We start from the raw sequence: 21,919 nt of genomic DNA, 5'->3' as shown, positions 1-21,919 counted from the left end.
AGCGGCAAAGACAAGAACCAGGTGCTACCGAGATCTGCTTCCCTGTCTGTCAGTATTAATAAGACACTGCTGAAGGGAAAAAACAGTTGCCTGAAACTTTTACAATCATCATTTATCATACACAGTTACGTGACTGACTGAATGCGATAAGGACAAAGATAAGTTGGGGCACCCTTGTATTGAATTTGTTCTGGCACATTAAATAAAGATATAAGGCTTGTCTTGTGTCTCACATGAAATAATTCAAGTGATCCCACAGGAATAAAGGCAAACATTCACGTCATGTTCATATTGAAGTGCTACTCGCTCGTGTTGAAGGCCCCACTCGACGCGAAATCACAGATCGAACAAGATCTGGCAGAAAAACATGACGGCTTGCACATTTGGACGTTTCATCTCCAAGCTGGAATCAAAGGAGAGGGTATGGTATTCCTGAAAGAGTCTGGATTAACCCTAGGTGTCCCTCTTTCACAGGGGCACGACTGCATCTGGAGGCCAGCTGGCTTTCGGTGTGTATTTTCTGATATATATTTCCTTGACCTTGTACAGCAGTTGCACATGGCACTGTTTAACTGTGGGAACTAGGGAAAATGCACATTATGATCATTGATTTTCATATATTCATGTCTTCAACATGCATTTTGTTTGAGAGTACAGACTTTGAATATCAATTTAGCTGATATTTGGGAATTTTGGTGGAATGGTTTATTAAAGACGTTGAGGTAAGAAGGACAATGCTGTTAAACTTAAACAGGACAATTATGAATTATAAAAATGAAAAACGTCTACCTGATAGCCTTTCCATTCTAAAACAATAAACACAAAAAGTCACAGAAATAAATACTACAAAAAAAGCAGCTAAAGACAAAGTCAAATCATTTTAACAAAACACTACATTCAAACAAAGAAATATCAAAACACTATGGTTAGAAATGTTAGAGACTAGACGAAAGCTAAAGGACAAACGTCACAGATTTTGCTGCTTTGCAAGCAAGCTCCTTAAACAGCTGTCAAGATTTTAGAATAAACCATTGCAAAAATGAACATACAGGATATACTTTTGTCACCACACTTCACTGAATAAAACAGCAGGCTTTATTCTAATAAATAAGTGTATACAGTCCCATCCAGGCACACATTTTGGCTTCACGGATTGCTCATTGCTCAGTACATTAAGCTCTATCAACAGCATTTGTGGCATAATGCTGATCAAAAATATAACAGGTTGAAATTATTTGATGGTAAAACGAAAAAAGATGTTTGCATTAACATACAGGCAATGTATTTTGCACTTATACATTCATATGTATACATCATTTATTTATCTAAATAATCACTTTTGCAATGGGACTACTGTTCTAGGTAGATAAACACCTGACTTACTGTCATAATTCTTCTATTTTGATATCCCTCCAAGCAAAAAGTCCTTGATTCTTGCACATATTGAGCAAAACTTTACTGACTTTTTGCTGTAAGGATCAAGTTAAAATGTATTCTGTTGTACTTATTTAGTATATATGCCATAGATGCTGTCAACTGAGCAGACCACACATTAAAGCCAAAACAATGCTGTAAATCTAACAGTTTTTGATAAAAGCTCTTTAAGGCAAGTGTACAATTTTTAATTACACGTCATCTTTCATCCAACTGTAACAGAGACTATGGAGTTTACAAGAATAGAGATGGCATAGTTACTAATAAAACAGTTTAGTTTTCTATCTTTACTGTGTTGAATACATAAAATGTACCTTTCACAAGTTAACTTGCTTTATTTTTTTTAACCAAACATATAAAATGTTGCCATAAGACTCAGTACTATGAAACCTACAGTGATTTAATGAGGAACAACATCCAAAACAGTGCAAGAAGTCCTTTGGGTGGTCCCAGTGTTCAATCATTGTGTGTGTGTGTGTGTTTAGTTTTTTTTTACAAACCAAGATCTCCTCCTCCTCCTCCTCCTCCTCCTTTCCCTTCTTTCACTGTAACAGAATTGCTTCCGCCTCTCTCCACACCTGGAAAAAGGCTTAGGCCTTCTCTAAAGACTGGTAGTATTCCTTGAGAACATTCCAGGCTTTGGGCGCCATGAAGCCTTCCGGAGGGTTCTGGCCCTCGCGAGCCATCCTCCGCATGCGGGTTCCTGAGATGAAGTCATAGTCCTGGTGTCTGGGTAAAACGGGATGGCAGAGGGAACTTTAAAATGTGCACGGAAAAGGGACAATGTGATAAAAAAAACAAAAAATGAAAAAGAAACATAATCTCTGGGTTTGCGTCAGAGATAATAGCTAGGTGTTGTACACTGCTCCTTTGTTTCGCTCTGGAGGAAACGATGCATTATACTCTGAAAAGAGCTCTATGATAAAATATGTTTTCTCAAGTGGCTCTTCAAGCCACTTAATTCCTGTCAACGGTGCAAAGATGACGAGGTAAACAGGCTGACATTCTTCGAGACAAAAATAAATTAGCAAGAAACAGAAATCTAAACTTCGGACCCATGTCATTAAATCCAAACTCATGGCTACACATTTTCATTTAAACAAATGATTCGAAAATAAACAGTGCGAAATATCTGATAAATAGAGCTAATTAGCCTCCAACTGCGTGAATAAACCTAGAATGCTAGTCTAAATACAATCCTCAACGGCTCCTACGGATAGAGTTTATTTGTTACGGATTAGTTGTTCTTCAATTAAGATGCAGACCTTATGAAAACAAATAGGCACAGCGCAATGAATTTATAAACGTACACTGTTGCACTGCGCTTTCCCTATCGTGACCACGTTCATTAAACACTGTCATTTTTTCAGTCTAGTCAAGCAGACATTTCATATGCACTTATAATGTGGAACATTGAATAATGGATTTGAACAAACCTCTAGCATTTTGAAATAGATTAGCTGTTTTTATGGTATTGAAAGAGTGTTTAATAGGATAATTTTGTATTTTATATATGCTTATGGTACAGAATATTAATACACTGCTGCTATCATTCAAAAGTTGACTTTCTATTTATCAAAGAATCCTGAAAAAAATGTCCTGACTGTTTCCAAAAAAAAAAAAATTTAAAATTTTCAACACCAATAATAAGAAATGTTTCTTGAGCAGCAAATCAGCATTAAAATTATTTCTGAAGCATCACGTGGAGAAATGGGCTTTACAGCTTTCATCAAAGAAATACATTAGATTTGAAAATATATTCAAATACATAACAGATCATATAAATTGTAATAGTAACCACCTAAAACACCATAGCAAAGACCAAACAATCATTCAGAACACCCTAGCAGCCTGCCTTGCAACACCATAATAACCACCCCTAATTCTCTAGCAACCACCTATCAATGTCCTAACAAGCATTCAGACGACCTTAGCAAGCTTCTAATAGCAATATTATGCATCCTTCTATTGGATGGACCCCAAAATTAGGGTTTATGGGAAATTATCACCATTCCACCTGGTAGTCACTTCAATGGGGTGAAGGGTTGGAACGCATAAACTCCATTGAGAACAGTTAATATGCATTTAAACGACAAACAGCTTGGACTGATTTGAGACATTTTAGAGAAGGACTTTAAAGGGGATGGCTGGCAATTAGACTCAGCATCCATATTACTCTCGAATTTGACCAGGCCCAACACCCTGCTCCAGGAGCAGACAGAATGCCATAAATTTACTAAGGCGCCAAGCGGGGCCCTTTAAAAGTCAGACGGAGTGTGAGTCTGCCACCCCAAACCCTCCGAACCCCCCACCCCCACCCCAACCAATTGCTGGGGTTTCCTTTCTTCTTCTTTTTTTGCCCTCTTTAGATCTTGACAGATGAAACATCTATTTGAAGACCTATCTTTTTGTTGCTGTTGTTGCTCCACACAACCATATATGGTTTTGGGATGACCTGAGGGTGAGTAATTGATACAGTTTTCATTCTTTTGTAAGCTATTTCTCTAAACTCTGTGTGGGATGCGCATTAGCATAAAGATCATGCAATATTAAAAGTCCCTGTTGTTCTTCATGTCAATTTTACTCCATGTTGACATGCTGTATGGTCTTCATCAGGGATGACTAAAAAGCCTGTTAACTCGATAGCAGTGGGCACTATTAATTGCAAGACGAGACGCAGCAAAAAGGCATGATTTCCGTTAGTCATCTTCCGTAGCATTTGCACAGTGCTAGAGGAATAATGGCAGATCTCCAATTGTAAATGACTTCAAAGAACAGAGCAAAGCCGTAGAATTTGGTAAAAGCTCACAACAACAAAACATTTCCTGTTATTCTTGGCAAAGCAGCTCGGAATCGAGGAAGCCTGACATGGAGAAAAGTTTGTACAGTGAAAGATTGTTTGAACATGTATAGAAAATGCATGCCAATGCATTCATGTTTACGAAGTAAGTTCATGCCTTCAACAGTTGGTTTTAATTTACCACAACTGTCAATATGAACCAAGTCTCAAATTTAATGAAATTAGATGCTTAAAGATGGTTGTCTTGCTCAATTTGTGTAGTTAATTTGTATTCATAAAAAGTAAGGCAAATTTAAAGGGGGAAAAGATATAAACTTACTTTTTGGGGTCATAAAAATCCATGGCCTTCTTGACTTTATTGTAGGCTGCCACTTTGAAAGGGACGATTTCCAGTGATATGAGCCCAGGGGCCATGGTGAGAACTTTAGCCCCGTGGGAGGGCTCGTAGAGGTCTTTACCTGTGTCTGGGTGAGGCATTCCGGCGGGGTCACGGCCCACTATGTAAAAGTTGGCTCCAGCCACCATCCGGGCCCTACAGTGCCACTGGACCTATTGGAAAAAGATCAAATTTAATCTATTTACTACTATAACCAATTTAACTAAGTGTTAGTTCAACCAGTTCACTTCTGTGGAAAAATTAAAGTGAATGGGGATTGGAGTTGATGAGCTTTGTGCAAGAAAAAGGGTTAATATAAACCATTATTTTCTTAAAATCTTTCCTTCTGCCATAGCTCTCAAATGTCATTCACATTTGAATATTGTATTAGCATCTAACCTCAATCTTGGTCTTTCAGACAAAACTGTTATGTGGCTTTAGAAGAATTGGAATGTAAAATACCAGTCAAACAGATAAATACAGAAAAAACATTTGGGAAATCTTTTTTCTCTTTTCTTTTATGTTCTTCACAAAAGAAAGAAAGGTTTGGAACAATATGAGGCTGAATACACAGTGTGTGAAAGATTTCATTTTTTGATTAACAATCCAGGGCTTAAAATTAGCAGAACAATGATAATGTAAAACAAATGGAAATATAAAATTGTGTTCAATGGTACAGAGATAGTGACATTAAAAAAAAACAACAACAACAGACACCTCCTAAGCTAATTCTTTTCTGTGGAGTCAGCATGTCCCCTACTTCCTCCTCATAAGTCAATGAGTTGAACGAGTTCTTCCTCTGGGCTGCTTTTAGTCTCACAGACTCTGTCTGGTCCCAATAAATATTTTAATGTCCCCGGCCACATGATTAAAGAACAAGAAACTTCAAAATAGCCATGGAACATTACACCAGCAACATCTTTTGTCTGAAGAATGCTCCCATTTGTGCTGGTTGTTTGTGTGTGTGTGTGTGTGTGTGTGTGTGTGTGACATATCAGGACACAACTCTGTATAATGACATGGGTATGACACAGGTATTACAAGGAGAGGGTGACTTATGAGGACATAACCCATGTCCCTATTTTTCAAAACGCTTATAAATCATACAGAATTAGTTTTTTTGAGAATGTAAAAATGCACAAAGTTTCCTGTGAGGGTTAGGTGTAGGGTAGGTGTAGGGCCATAGAATATACAGTTTGTACAGTATAAAAACCATTACGCCTATGGGATGTCCCCAATTTTCACAAAAACAAACGTGTGTGTGTGTCTTTGTATACACATGGATTGTAGAGGGACTCTACTGATCTCTACAAAATTAGGTTCTGTTTACATCCACTTCAGGAGACACAAATCAATACCTACTGGAAAGCCCAAAGATGCGTGATGCCCTCAAGAAGAGACTGTCCCTATTGTCTTCAGTCTCTAGCACAGGTTAGGTGGAACGGATCAGAAATCCAGTGCACCACCGATGATTCATGAGGGAATGTGCCCTGTGCAAGCTTCCTCACCACTAACTTTCCATTCAACAGTTTATCGGCTTCAAGCGGCATTTTAATTATCATTATTTGTACAAAGCACATTTGACAGAGCTTCTTTGTATAAAATATTGCATGTGTCGAACACTATGGAATTCCTAAAGTATGCAAGTTCATGAAAGGATTCATGAAAATTTACATAATTGTGAACATAATATCCTTGATAGAGATGACTTGATAGTTAACTTAAATCAAGAAAATGTAATAAATCGTAATGACCAGCTGACCTAAAGTTATTATTTTAATGGAGTGCCTCAAGTGTCTGTTCTCAGTCCTTTTTCATTTTGCACTAACCTCAGTTGGGCCAGCATACATCATCGGTGAAGGGAATATGGCCACTATGGTGGAGTTGGGGTCAAGCAGTCCCTCCTCCAGCACGGCTGCATGCTGTTTCATGCGCCAGGCCAGTGGCACATCATCATCTTTGGTCCAGCCACCCAGCGGGTGAAGCAGAAGCACGGGTCGGCGGTAGCCACGTTCAATTAGACGCCGCTGTGTGTCCTGCATGAGCAGCGCGTGGCCATTATGTACTGGGTTCCGGAGTTGAAATGCAAAAACAGCATCTTAAAATGAAAGAAGAGTGTTTAATATATCATAACTTGAACGCAAGTCTATGACAACACAATTAGATGTCTATGTGGCCTGCTACAGCTTGAGGGCAAGATGACTCTTAAATCACAATACACTAGTCAAAATTAGGGCAAAAGGAGAAACTACTGAGTGTAGCTCCATACCTGCGTTCATTTCTTTAAACTTCTGCTTGAGTTCGGTTGGTGTGAGCCTGTAACTATCCAGCCCGTCATTCCAGTAGATCCGATCCAGTACCTGGAGATCTCCACCGACCAGCCAATCTCCGCTCTCCATCACCATCTGCCATTGGAAACACCATCAGGAAAAACACAAACAATCTTCCAACATCATTTGTATAATATTGTTGGAAAAACTGCCACATTTTCCCTCTCTCTCTTTGAGGCATGAATGAAATAAGGAACCCTTCAGTTAAATGATGCATGCAAGAACACAGTCTTAAACTCTTGGTACATTGTAAGAAAGTGGTCTAACATAGCTATTGTATACAGTTGCCTATCATATCAGGCTACAACTCTTGTCTGCTTTTACTAATATTCTGCCTTTACTGGCATTCATTGAGCCACTAACTGGGCCAGGGTTAAAAAGCAGTACAGTACGCTGAGAATACCACAGCTTGCGGCATATTCTGGGCCGCTAGGATGGAGAATACCTTTTCACAACCCCACAGACTTTCATCTATTGATTTGACTTGACAGCAGCACTGGTGGCTCGAGAACTTTATGTGCAAGTATATGATCATATATAAAAGAAACTTGGAGAGGCCTAAAAGTGCTTCATCCAACTGTATTTTGCATTTGAAGACTGAATGCATGTGCAGCTGTCATTTGCTGGCTGCAGTATAGCAACAGTAGCAGCCGTTTATTTAATTTATGTTGCAGAGACTGGTGATTGAAAAACTCAACGAGCGATCTGTTGCCACTAATCGCATCTATACAGTAAATCAGCTCTATTAGCTGTCATAGAAAATAACGTAGCACTGGTTGAGCACTCTACCCCTTTTAATGAGGGAGAGAAAAAACACAGATAATGCAATTAGGTTAATGTTCTCGAGTCTGTTTAACATCCCCCTGCACCAAAACTCGCAATGTGGATTCAGCTGTCAAGCTGACAGCCGAAATAAACAGGAAAAGTGCATTTATCTCACATAATAGAGGCCAGTTTTACAGTCCTGCTGATTGACATGCTTCAGCAGAGGGAGTTTAACACACATAAAGAGATGACCGATTCTACAATTTAACTTTCATATACAAGAATTTCAAATACTTTTTTATTATTGTATATTATACTTAACTTTATGAATATTTATAAAACTTTTCATTTGACATCCACCGAGATGAGTCAAAGTTCATGGATTGTGATAAGTCTAAAACTTATCAAGAGAACACCACTGAGCTTAACTACAAATAAAGAAAGTCAGCTGCTGGTTTCTTTACTGTGTGCAATTTCTTTCTTTGGTCTGTGGATGGGTTTATTTGTGACCGTAGGCAAGTAGACAGGCAGGGCCATTCCAGAGTCCGAAAGCTCTCCGTTGGCGCCTGTTAGTGCGAGCTGGATCAGAGCGGAGCCATTAAAGTCCACCTAAGCCCACAATCCCTACTTACAGATGGAAACAATTGTTCGGTATTTACTCTGCAAGATTTGTAAGAGGAAGGTGAGGGGAGAGGAGGGGAGGAGAGCGCCACTTGCCTAAACACTATTTAAATAGAATGCAGAGCGAGAAATCCAACTAAAACACATGTGTGATATGAAGGAGGTCGAAGAATAAAGAGTTTGCAAAAGCGAAGCCTGAGCAAAGATGAGAGAGAACGGGACCTTGTTTCCATAGACCCACTACGAGGGCATCACGGCTCTGTCTTCAGTCAGAGTGAAGTCCAATGAAAGCTTGGCAATGCGACCACACAAAGACCTATTAAAGCATCAGGTTAGCCGTTTCTTGCTATTTATATCCATGACTTTACCTTCAAAAATGAGACAGAAGTGGAAAGCCTCTTCTTTTAAACACAATTACAGATTCAAACAAAATGCAATTTTAGAACAAAATGTCCCTGGGAAAACTCACTGTCATTGTGTCCCTTCTTAAAAGTTATTTAAGACCGTTTTTTTCCACTAGTCAGGTGAAAACATTAGATTTAAGCTGTAATGTCTTTAGCACAATAATATTTGCTCGCAATGAAGTAACTAAGAAATTATTCCCCTAAAGAGTGCTCTGTCCCAGACAGGTGAAAAATGATGCATTAATGGATCATGCTGCTGAATCACTGTGATTCTGCTTTCTTATTAACATGTATGTAGTCTAAACAGCGCTCTCATTCACAGCATTCTTATAATAGGGACTTTCCAGGTGCTTTGTGAGTCAGAAAAGAAAGAAAGGGGAGGGAGTTAATAACAAATATTAGATACAGGACGATGTTAATCATTTCCAACTGCTTACATAAGCTGATAGAAATACTTTATCAGAAATTGTACCCAAACCAGCATCACGTCTATGGTTAGGTTTACAATTTTGTGGTGACAATAGCACACTGAAATCTATTGTGTCAAATATCAAAAATCCAGTTCAGAAAATGTTATGCTTTGGTTTTTTCTATTTTTTTTACTTCATCAAAATGGTATGAAACTTGGAAAATGTTTTGCCACTTTTATACTTCTAATTCATGACCACTGTTCAGTCACAATTCACGGCCATTATTAACCTTGGAATACCCAGGACATTTTTTGAAATAACTATAATTACACCAACTCTTTTTGCATTAAGTGTGTTGAAATTCAAACGCATAATTCTGAGTTCAAAGAAGAGGGTTGCTCAGAGAAAAGTAATTAGTTAGTAAAAGTAATTAATTGATTACAATCTAGTGATTATGATCAATCAAATGTGTTCTAAATGGCTGTGATTGTGTCAGGTCATGCAGAACTTTCACTTTCTTCACTTTCGCTAGGAAACTATGTTAGTAATCTGTTAATCACATGGGTTTTGTCAATATTGACCCCCCCCCCTGACCTTGATGTATGGATGATCCTTGCATGTGGTGCCCCACTGCCGGGAACAACGCTCTTCCTTGCGGTGCTCATAGAACTCCGGGTTTCGGAGTACCGCGACCCTCCGACCACCGTAGGCTAGCACGAATGCAGTGTTGCCGTCTAGACGCTCCTTATCGGCGCTTGAGATGGGGAGGACCACCGGCACCGAAAGGTTAATAACCCCACCTATGACCAGAGGACAGATGCATGACACATACATCAACCAGACTGTGGCTTCGAAAAATCTACAGCTTTAAAAAGCGTTAAACGGAATAGCTAAGGATCTAAGAGTCAAGATAAGTAAAAGTGGTGAGTTTTCGAAGAACGTAAGAGGTCCAGCACCTTGATTAAAGCAATATGAGCTTTTAAAATCCATTTTCAGGATGAAACACACATCATAGCAGACACAGCTGTTTTCTATAAGAAAGAGTCCTGCGAGCATCCCATTTCAGCTCAATCTAAATTTAACTAGTATCAGGCAACACAAGCACAAATCTGTCCGTTTCATAAAGATGGCAGTCCGGTCCAACATAAGTCAAAACAATAACACAAGGTGTGATGTGCAGTTATCAAGTCTAATCATGCTGGTGATGTAATGCATGAACACCTAATGATTTCCCTTGCTGTATTTCTGTCAAATCCAAACTCAAGCATCTACTAGGCCCACTTTTTTTATCTTAATAGGTGTGTGTGAGTGTGAAGGCATACCTTGAACAGAAATTTGAATACTAGGCAAGACAACACACAGCAGAGTGTTACGAGGCCGTAAAACTAAATGGACACTTTTTGGAAACTCGAGTCTGGTGTGGAAAATTGCTGTAATTACCCAGTTCTATAAATGTGCATTATGGTTTAAAAATCCATTCGCACATTTGTCGTTCTTGTAATCAAAAAGGTGCCGACTTTTTATTTCAGATGATCGGGTTTCTGAAAATCCCAAACTGTCTTGAGAGCATGCGATCAACATAACCCAAGCCGCCATTAAAACTGTAATAGCGCTTTTATTTCGACCACTAATTACCGTTTAAAATCCACTTGCAGAGCCTTTAGATTCCCTCAGTTAAATAAAATGCATTTTGCGATTGTCTCCCGTTCCAAGATGTTCTCCTGGTTCTGTCCATAAATGTGAAATATTAGTAGATTATAAGTTGATTCAGAAACATTTTAGGATAGGGACAAATTCTCACTATTTAGTTGCTTATTAGCATGCATATAACTAGCATACTGGCTGTTTATTAGTACTTAATAAACAGTCTTATTATGCATGACCATATTCTATATCCTTAATCCTATCCCAATACCTAAACTTAGCCACTACATTATTAACTATTAATAAGCAGTGATTAGGAGTTTATTGAGGCAAAACTCGTAGTTAATAGTGAGAACTGGACTGTAACATAAAGTGCGACCATAGATTTTAGTTCACCACCTGACGTTGGGGACCAGTCAAGTTTTTTGTTTTTCATTTATTAAATGTGCAAAATATTTTTTACAATTAGTTTTCACTCACACTGTCATCATGGGTTGCTAATTGTCAATTAAAATGATTCAGCAAATAAAAAAAAACGTGTAAAATGTGAAGTAGATGATTTCTAAAAGCACTTCTGAATGTAATATTGACCAGTCGGAAAAAAAAAGTGCATTGCACTGTCGAACGTTGCCATCTAGTGGTACATTTAGAAAACACAACGCATGAAAAAGATCCATGCGAGACGGTATGATATGAGAAGACATTTTAGCATGAGATCATGTTTACCGTCAAGCAGACAGTTGAAGTGTAGACACTGCAGGTACTCGCTCTCCCTCATAAAGCCATTTAGAGGAGTGGCCCAGCCCTCAGCGAGCACCTGAACCCACTGCATGTCCACCTAACACCCCCACACAGAACACACATTCCCTGTTAGGATGTACGCAGGTCATAATGGGTCGAATATGAATATAAGTGACATTCAAGGCGGGAAGATACCTTAGTGATCTCCACTGCTGGAAGAGTCTCTGCATCAGCCTTTGCCAAGTCCAGCTGGTTCTCCTGCACATAGAGCTCCTTGACCTCATAGGATGCGTCCACAGGAACTATGTCCTGCAAACGGTCAAAACACACAGACATCACTGTCATTTATATCCAAGAAAAAGGATTAGATGAAAAGAGAAGATGCACTGCTAAGCCAACTTGCAACTTTTACTACTAGAATCAGTGTTAAAGTAAAACTGTGACCTTGTGTTAATTAAATAAGGATGCCAACGAATAGTGCATTGACAAATACCCCTATATTTTCATGTAATATTCCAAATATGATGTTTAAATGTATAAAGGCATCAGAATAAATACATTTTTTTCATTAATCTTATTTACAATTACAATTATTGTGTTTTTACCACAGAAATGTATCAATTTAGCCATGAGTTTCCTTTTTGTTTTTAAGCAGCACAGCCGTTTTTAATACTGATAATAATAAGAAATGTTTCTTGAGCACCAAATGAGACTCTGAAGACTGGAGTAAAAATTCACCTTTACCATCACAGGAATAAAATCACATTTTAAAATAGAAAACAGTTATTATTATAGTTATTTCCTCTCAGTGGACTTTATGAATAAGGTTTACACATGCAACAAACTTCCAATTGAAACAGGGGTGACAAATGGCCATCATCTTACAAATTATAAATTTGCAAGATTCAGATTCATATTAGAATATTAATGTGCACATAACATACTCATTGATGCGACAAACACTTCTGTGGCAAGTGCTGTTTTACTCATTTGAAATGTGCATTACAGCTGCCTGAGGCTCGGACTGAATTCACTTTAACATGAATAAATGGAATGAACTGACTCTCTCCTGCAGGAGGTCCAGGAGCTGCTGGATGCACTCGTTCACACTGCAAGAATCCGTCTTCAGAACCAGTTCAGGCGCCTCTGGCTTCTCATACTCAGAGTCTATTCCGGTGAACCCTGAGAACACAATCCATTCATCAGCGGAAACATATATATTTACTGGAAACATTTCAGAAATGATTTGGTGTTTTCCACCACCATATAAAGCAACTCAGATGTGTTGTGCATGTATCAGTTAACATGTGCATGAGAAAAAGACCCTTACTGCAATATGTCAATCATTCTCATCACAAGATGATAGCAACTTTCACATTTGCATCTTTCCTGTATCGGCTCTTCACCTGATTCACTCTTACTTAATCTGCAGCTCCACAGCAAAAGAAATTAAATATAACAAAAACAGCAGCAAACACTGAGTCACTGTCATTTCCTACTTACCAAGAATCATCTCAATCTCTTCAGGAAACCAAGAAAGTTGTGAAAGTCAGTCACCACTGGTGTGCTAAGAAAGTTTTGTGTGACCTCTCAGAAACCTTTAGCTTACTCTCAAACTACTCACACACTGTTAATAACTCAAACGTGTTCCCAAAGATGGCCAGAGGTGCCACTTTTTATCCATTTTGCAAAAGTCTAACAATTCTTTTCCTGGTGTTTTTCTTCTTCACTGCCTCAAAACATCCCAAAGCCCTTATCTCGTCTCATTTAATCATTTCACATATTTCTGCACAAGCAGGTCACTGAAGTTAAGAGAATGATTTGGGCTTGTTGTCACAGCACTTCAGGACTGTCTGTCCTATTGACTACTGACCATTTAGAGATTAAATGTGAGCCATAAAACACAGTGTATCTACATCAAATGAGTGACTGAAAATAAGACACACACACACACACACACACACACACAGGGGTGTACATACGTTTTTTCAGTCTGGTTCTCTTGAGAGCACCTGGAGATTTGGTTTAGTTCTCACACTGCACACAGTGTGACCCATTAAATATAACTATAATATCTAAGATAATTAATAACAGTAATAATACTATTATTGCACTTAATGTAGATTTCTTTCAGTAAAATAATAAACAAAACAATACATAAAGTTGGATAATATGTGACCCTGGATTTGTAACAATAGCCAAAAAACATTGTATGGATCAAAATTATTGATTTTTGTTTTAGGCCAAAACTCATTAGGATATTAAGTACATTTCTGATTAGTAATGTGCATTGCTAAGAACTTAATTTTGACAACTTTAAAGGCAATTTTCTCAATATTTTGCACCCTCAGATTCCAGATTTTCAAATAGTTGTATCTCGGCCAAATATTGTCCTAACATAACAAACCATACATCAGTGGAAAGCTTACTTCTTCAGCTTTTTTAGATTATGTATTAAGATTACTTTAATAAAACTGATAATAAACATAAGATCCTTATGACAGGTTTTGTGGTCCAGGGTCACATATTATATGAAAAGAAACGAGTGTTCAATTAAAATACAGATTTTTTTATATTTGTGCATGTGTGTGTGTGTGTAATTGTCTTACCTCTGATTTCTCCAGCTCTGGCCCTCTTATAGAGCCCCTTCACATCTCTCTGCTCACACACATCCAGAGGAGCATCTACAAACACCTCAAAGAATGGAAGGCCGGCAGCTTCATGGATCTTCCTTGCATTCAGGCGGTCCTGTGGACATGCAGCAAAGAATGGATTTTTATCATTGTAGGCTGGTTCTGTCCACTAAGACACATTTATATGCAAACATCATGTAAAAGTTATTTTTGCATCCAATGTACCTTTTAATTACATAAAATCAGAATTTCATCTTACTTTTTGACCATTTAAATATTTATCAAATATCTGCAACAAAAAAAAAAGAAACAATATTTTTGCTTAGTTTGGGTGTTTTTTTTTTTTTACTTCCTTGAGTGTGAGTTCAGTATTCTCCTAATTTATACTCTATGAGCCATAAAAGCCTGATGTATCAAATATAATAAATATACAAACATATGCATATTTGTTTTAAAAAAGGTTCAATAAAATCTTCCATTTTCTAAAACATAAAATAGATCTTTCTGATTATTATTTCATATGTCAGGCTTTACAGGGTTAAGAAGTGTTATGCACACACATCCGCACAGCTCTGTTTGTTTCTCACCCTGCTGTATGGGGAAATGAAGCTGGCAATGCACACAAGACCAGCATCAGCAAACAGTTTAGCCACTTCTGCGATACGACGAATGTTCTCCTCGCGGTCTTCAGGACTGAAGCCCAGGTTCTTATTGAGGCCCTGCCTGATGTTATCTCCATCCAGAGTGTAGCAGGGGATGCCATGACACACCAGATACTCCTCCAGAGCCATGCTGACCGTCGTCTTACCCGCACCAGACAACCCTGAGGATGCAGAACAAATAGGTCAGGATATTTAAAGAAAATTTTAGATACAACCATGGAAACATAACCAAATAACAGAAGAGGGGTTGTCAGAGCACCTGACAGCCACACCGTGCATCCTCGAAATCCTCCTCTTGTGCCGACTACCTGGCCACGCTTGTTTCTGCTCACATGATGGGCTTGGTACGTCACATTGGTGGCTCGTTGCATTCCCTGCACAAATTCCAGGAAACATATTTATGTCACATTCATTTAATCTGTCTCATTTCTGAAAAAGACCCCCTGTTTGACTGTCTTAAGTGAAACACTTAAAGATAGTTTCAATTTTCAGTTCAGTTTTGTTGTATTGTATTGCATTGCATACTGCATATTATGAATGTCTCTTGGTGTTATATCATTTTAAATGGTTATTATTTTTAATAATAGATAGATAGATAGATAGATAGATAGATAGATAGATAGATAGATAGATAGATAGATAGATAGATAGATAGATATTATGCACATACAAATGTAAAACACACAGACACACATGCCATAATACATTCACCAAGAAAATTGTGGTATCATGGTACCATGTCCAAATAAGCATGGTCATTTTTATTGATAATATTCAAAGTGCACATGTCTACAAAAACACTGAATGTACTACCATAGATATAGAATGTGGTACTGAATCATTACCATATATTTGTACCATAACACTCCAAAGAATACCATGGTACACGTCCTAGAAGCCATGTATCGTAGTAAACGTCCAAAAAGTGATGATAGTCGTACTTGTGCTGCTCAGAAATGCTGTATAGGTGGTCAGCACACTAGGTTTTAAGGAACAGGCAAAATGTACGCATAAAATGATTATATTACGTATCTTTTTCATGAATTTATACCAACTAAGGACTTCTATTACAGGAATGATTATTCTGGACTTCGCTTATATTATCAGTTGAAACAAGATGGGTCAGATTCATCATAAACAAAAACATCATATTACTGTAACTGTACCACATTAGTAATGCCAGACATCCCTCGACATTAATTCAGCCGTTACTCACCCAGCTCTCAGGCGCGTTACTCAGTTTCTGCTTCTTACTCGAGTTACCACATGTCTCCATTCTGAGCTGCTTAATACACACTTTATAGATAAACAAAGAAATTGTGCTACAAATATTCGCAGGAGATGTTTTAATGAAGTGCCGGGTCCACTGTGGAGAGGTTTACAGGCTGCGGCACGGGAAGTGATGGAGGCCTCGGAAAGTCCCGCCTCTAATGTGTCGAGTCTCCGCCTACTAGACAATCGGATTGGTCGGAATGACATCAAAGCCCTTCGCGATTGGACAATTCAGAAGTCGTTCACATAGCCGTGGAAACCAACGCAAACAAGCATCAGGTCAAGGGAGGGACATGACGTGCAGAGGAAAAAATAGCACAGCCAATCATATTCTGTTTTATATTTTGCTGTTTATAGATACCTTAGATCTGTATATATCCCTACTACATCAGGCTACATCATTTATGTGGGCACCATTGTCCCAATAAAAAAACTTTTTTTATGAACAAACCTAAATTTAAGGCAACCATCTCTTTTACATTTGAATGTTTTTTTTTTATATATTACTGCTGATATATGTATTTTAGTTAAAATTAGCTTGTATTGTATTCTTTATTCAAAGTGTCACTGTTTGTGCATTGTTATTCACTGCATATTATAAATGTAAACAATGTGTATGTGTATATGTTAAAATGTATATATGTTACAATTCTAGTAGTGTTTTGCAGCTACATACTTATAAGTGAACTTAGTCTTGACCTGCGATGAAGTATATAAAAACATTTTGGCACTTGTGTGAAAAAGTAGTATAAAAAGTATATAATTAATTTTAAGTCACCTGCCATGTAGTGCTTTCATTTTTATTAGAGACATGCTTCATAGTGGTACAACACAAAAGGATATGCAAAACAATAATAGTTTGTGTACACTAACTGCACCCCCACATTGATGCCGACAGCACAACATTTATTGGTAACTTAGATTGAATGGGGTGGGAGGGGGGTACTTTATTAGTACTTTATTTATTGTGGCATTTTGTGGCTTACCTGTGAAATAGCACACATGGATTTTAGTTAGATAAAACTTCAGAACTACTTTTGATTCATTCATAATTTTAGCATGGTTTAGCTTCAATTAAGAATAAAGGATGTCAAAATATGAATTTAAAATCATTAAACAATAATGTTTAAACATTTATTGTCTGAATTCTATGGCTGTGAATTGAGAAAAACAGTGCAACAATCAGTCCAAGAGCAACCATATGCAAGTGATGCAAAGATCCTGTCAACATGCCTTTTATTTATTAAACCAGCTCTTGTGGAGCCTCAAAAATGGTGAAATCAACTGAGGCGCTGACTAAAATCAGTGGTTCTGACATTCACAATCATAAATCAGTGGAGATTCCTAATGTATGTGTTTATAGCTGTGTGAATTGTGCAAGAATACTGTAAATATTATGCTTTAAGCTTGTCAAAGTCATCAAGTCTAAAGTTGAAGTTTTTAGGCCAGTAAGTCAAATATAGCCTACTACAAGCAGTACCTATTGACATGTTTTACAAACACCACAGAAAGTAATTAATTTTAGAATAAAATTTAATACCAATAAGTACCAGGCATAATTAGTAAAGCATGATTTCAATGACCAAATTAACAGATCTGTCGTAGTCGCTATATACATGAATAACAGAACATTTTATTTAGAGAACTATTTTCTACTTAAATTAACATTTTAAACTTAAAGTTTGACCACAAACTTTACTATCTTTTTATAAATAGTATCAAAGGTCTGCTTTAGCCATAGCAGTTTCCCCTTATATTCGTATGTTTTACAGTACTTTTGGAAGTCATTATTTAAAACTTAACTTCTGTGGTAATTAACTGATATATAGCAAATATATATAGCTAAGAGACCCTAGTAGTCGCTACATCTTGCCTATACAGTTGCTTACAGTAGTACAGTTTTTTGGTTTGAAGTTGTGATTGGTTCATCGAACCGTCACACACTTCTCATCCAATCCTGGAGAGAATCTTGTTGCCTGGCAGCAAGAGTCGCAAACAACAACAACAGAGTGTGTGAATTCGCGTAGTTCTAAAGCGATTAAAACAAATGTATAGTCACTTTAGACCTAATGATACAAATGTGCGGTCATTATTTTATAACTTTTTTTTTTTACCTATTTACAAATTATTTTAATGCTGTAAACCATTTACAAAATTACGTTTTTCATTTCTTATATTTTTATTGAGCGCACGTTTGAATGATTTTGTAAGTGTCAGTGAAGGTGGTGGACAGAAAGGCAGGAGCTGCATTAAATAAAGGCGACGGAGAGGTTTCCAGAGGTTGATGTCAGTGAAACTGGACTCCTCCAGACTGGAAACAACTGGGAACAGAACAAGATGGCTGAGTGTGGACAGGAAAACGTCTCCGGTTACTATCGTAACCTCGGTTCCCTGAGAGGCGGGAACGAGACATTACGTCAGCTAAGACGTATATGGGAACTCTTCCCTTCTCCACTTTCACTGAAATCTTATTGGCTAACGCCAGCTGGGGACAGCTGGCCAATTGACGCGAAGCATGCAAATACTGGCGGGTAAGCGTGCAGTATAAAATGCATGGGCGCGAAAATTACGTCAGAATCACGACTGAACGCTAGCACAGCTGATCAAACAGCGACCACGGCGGCTAACGTAATGTCTCGTTCCCGCCTCTCAGGGAACCGAGGTTACGATAGTAACCGGAGACGTTCCCTCTCGAGGCGGTAACTCAACATTACGTCAGCTAAGACGTATATGGGAACTGTATAAAATCCCGCCGTGAGAGCAGTGAAGATAAGCCCTGAACGGAGTCAATCACCCTCACACAAGCAGTACAGTTCTAGCCAATGGCCGTGTCGCTAAGAGTGCTTGCATCTGATAGGCGGAACTAGGCCAATGAGACATCTGCTCCGACCCTAACAAAATATGCATAACTTCAAGCAACATATCGAAATCTGCACTAACCAGGGCAGACACAAGCAATAAGCACTCAAGCATGAGAGTTAAACAGAGTCGACGGCGTTTGCGGTGACTGCTGCATAAACCATTTAAACCATAACACAGAGTTAGCAGCCATGGTAACCACTGTATAGCTGGTTATAACAGCTTTAATGAATAAAAATTTAACTCACCGAAAAACATGTGACGCTACAGAGGGTACATCCAGCTTGTAAAACCTGGCGATTGTGTTCTGGGAAGACCAGCCAGCAGCAAAACATAAATACTGGACAGACATACCTCTAGACCAGGCCCATCAGGAAGCATTTATAATGTCCTCGCAGAATGAGCTCTGATGTTGAGGGGGTAATCCTTCCCCTGGCATTTGATAGCGTCCACGATCCAGTGAGAAAGTCTCTGTTTAGAAACAGCACGTCCCTTATTACATCCACCAAGCACACGAACAGCTGGTCCGACTGACGAAAGGCGGCCGAGCAATTCATATACATCCGTAAAACCAGGGTACTGGCGCTCTGAGCATCAGCGTCACGCGAGGCTGACGGCTCAACAGATAAGGCGGGCAGGGAAACAAAACGGTGTATAGAGTGACTTAGAAACGAAACCCGGTCTCGGCCGGAGAATGACATTACAGTCGCCAGGCCCGAAACCAATGCAATATCGTTCACCAACACTCACGAATTCTCCAAGGCACTTCGCTGAGGCGAGAGCAAGAGGCAAGGCAGTCTTCAGGGAAGCTCCTTAACCGCAATCGAAGCTAATGGCTCGAACGGTAATAAGAGATAGAGCCCTCAAAACTAGAGCGAAATCCCACGGCGGCACGGAGGGCGGCCATGAAGTACACAATCGACTTGCTCCCCTGAGAAAACTGAATACCAGAGCGTGCTTACCGATCGTTTACCCGTAACCGGGGAACGAAAGCGGCAATAGCGGTCACATACACCTTCAGCGTGGATGGTTTCAAACTCCCGCTATCCAACTGTGCTGTAGAAAGCGCAAAACATCCGACACGGAACAGGTCCCCGGGTCAATATAAATGTTCTCGCACCATTTTGTGAAAACTCACCACTTCTGCGCGTAGCAGCGAATGTTTGATGATGCTCGCGTCTCAGTAAGTGTGTTTAGCACTCGTCAGTGCAGAGAGTCCCGCTCATTAGGGTCCCCGCAGCGGCCACACATGAAGGTTCCACAGCTCGGGGCTGGGGTGCTATATTGTGCCATTCGCCTGAGACAGCAGGTCCTGCTTGAGGGGGATTCGCCATGGGGGAGCCATCAGTAACTCTCTCAGGTCCGCGAACCAGGGCTGATTCGGCCAGTTCGGGGCCACGAGTATAACTGATGCTTTCTCCTCCCTGATTTTGCACAACACAGGCAGAATCTTCACAGGAGGGAATGTGTAAGCCTGGCTTCCGGCCAGCGCGATGTCAGAGCATCTCCCAGCAGGGGGAGTGAGATAGCAAACGTGTTCTCGCTCGTGGCAAACAAATCCACTTCCTCCCTCCCAAATCATTAGATCTGATCTTGGGTGAAGCCAACATCTCCTTGAGGAATCCCGTTCCTCAAAAGCATGCTCACTCCACGGTTCAAAGTACCGGGGATGTGCGACGCTCCTATGGAGATTAAGTGTCGGTCCGCCCACAACAGGAAACTCGCTGCCTGTTTGAATAGAGCCCTGGAGCGCACGCCGTCCTGGCGATTTATGTACGAGACCACAGACGTGTTGTCGGTTTGAATCAGTACATGTTTCCGCTCCAATCTCGACCGAAAGGCTTGCAGGGATATTAGGACACCGCTTCCATTATTCCAAACGGTTTATGTGTCACCTTCTCTGTGACTCCGACCACAGGCCCAGACGCACTGCTCCCCAGCCTAGATTCGCAGAGAAAAGAACTCCTGGGCTGAACATATCCGGGCTGTTCCACGGTCTCAGAGTGCTGACGCAACTGTGAATGACCGTAAGTGCTTGTGGACCGAAGACCACGCCCTCGGCGGAACTCGAGTTATAGCCAAAACTGTAGCGGCCGCAATGTAGCAGACCCAGATGGCACACTGAAGAAGCCGCCGCCATCAGTCCCAGAAGCCTCTGAAATTCCCTCAGTGCAAACGACCTGCCCAGTCAGAAACAGCGCAGAGTCGATGAAATGCTCTAGAGAGAGATGGGCTTGTATCGCCATCGAGTCCAAACATATTCCCAGATATGTTACAGTCCGACTCGTAAAAACACGCTCTTCTGCATATTCACACGCAGTCCCAGCGTATCCAACGGCGAAGCATTGTTTCCACGTGACTGATAGCACATCTCCTGAGTGGGCTAAAATCAGCCAATCGTCCAGATAATTCAACATGCGCATTCCGCTCGATCTGAGGGGAAATTTCGCTCTATCGCTCTCTCTCGAGCAGACTGAGAACTTCCTGTCGCAGAACAGGACGGTTTTGGGGCAAAGTCAGTGACGGGACCACGCCATTGAAGCGGGGAGGTCTGCGTTTGAATTGGAGAGAATATCCGTCGTGAATTATTCCCAGTATCCACGGTGAAACGCCCGGGATAGCCCTCTTACCGTCCATGAGATGACACGGCGGACGCGTTACGTCTACAGCCACTGATGGCTTCTTTTAATCAGGGCCCCGCCCCCGCGAGGTTGGAAGCACTGGCGGGAGGGCGGGCCATGGTGTGACACTCTTGCGCCATCGTGAGGCCATTATAATCATGGACTGTGGCTCTGCGCTGTTTGAGACAGGGCGAGTGACACAACGTTGGGTGCAAGAATTTGTATATATGCTTCTTTAGTACAATTTTTACTCACAAAAACATCATTTAAACAAATATAGCAATTGTCACCCATAGTGATGTGGGGGACATGATGCATATGTCTTTGTGGTGTTGGCACTCTCGCTC

At 39.8% G+C, this 21,919-nt stretch overlaps 1 protein-coding gene across 3 annotated transcripts; it reads right to left on the bottom strand.

The window, feature by feature from the left end:
• Positions 1-682: 682 nt before the first annotated feature.
• On the bottom strand, positions 683-21,649 carry LOC128017594 (bifunctional 3'-phosphoadenosine 5'-phosphosulfate synthase 1-like). 3 transcript variants are annotated; one of them, XM_052603054.1, is made up of 13 exons: positions 16,037-21,649; positions 15,666-15,799; positions 15,080-15,194; positions 14,746-14,981; positions 14,135-14,273; positions 12,589-12,707; positions 11,721-11,834; positions 11,511-11,622; positions 9,735-9,940; positions 6,880-7,015; positions 6,440-6,708; positions 4,554-4,783; positions 683-2,163 (listed from the first exon to the last, which is right to left on the bottom strand). In XM_052603054.1, exons 2-13 carry the CDS (start codon positions 15,720-15,722, stop codon positions 2,025-2,027), a joined length of 1,872 nt encoding a protein of 623 aa, XP_052459014.1. In that variant the 5' UTR covers positions 15,723-15,799; positions 16,037-21,649; the 3' UTR covers positions 683-2,024. The 3 variants fall into 3 exon arrangements, with proteins under 3 accessions (XP_052459014.1, XP_052459001.1, XP_052459007.1); XM_052603041.1 differs by lacking the exon at positions 15,666-15,799 and having other exon boundaries at positions 16,037-21,648; XM_052603047.1 differs by lacking the exon at positions 16,037-21,649 and having other exon boundaries at positions 15,666-16,030.
• Positions 21,650-21,919: the final 270 nt, after the last annotated feature.

Source organism: Carassius gibelio, chromosome A1 (assembly GCF_023724105.1).
Source record: "Carassius gibelio isolate Cgi1373 ecotype wild population from Czech Republic chromosome A1, carGib1.2-hapl.c, whole genome shotgun sequence".
Lineage (NCBI taxonomy): Eukaryota > Metazoa > Chordata > Actinopteri > Cypriniformes > Cyprinidae > Carassius > Carassius gibelio.
The sequence above is the reverse complement of the archived record's forward strand: the minus strand, read 5'-3'. Positions and strand labels throughout refer to the sequence as shown.

Excerpts from the sequence above, each read along its gene's own strand:
- LOC128017594 (XM_052603041.1), bottom strand. The coding sequence starts at position 16,096 with ATGGAGACATGTGGTAACTCGAGTAAGAAGCAGAAACTGAGTAACGCG. Across the intron at positions 12,708-14,134 it reads CAGAGCTGGAGAAATCAGAG|GGTTCACCGGAATAGACTCT; the intron begins GTAAGACAATTA and ends TTGTGTTCTCAG. Across the intron at positions 4,784-6,439 it reads TGTATGCTGGCCCAACTGAG|GTCCAGTGGCACTGTAGGGC; the intron begins GTTAGTGCAAAA and ends TTTTTCCAATAG.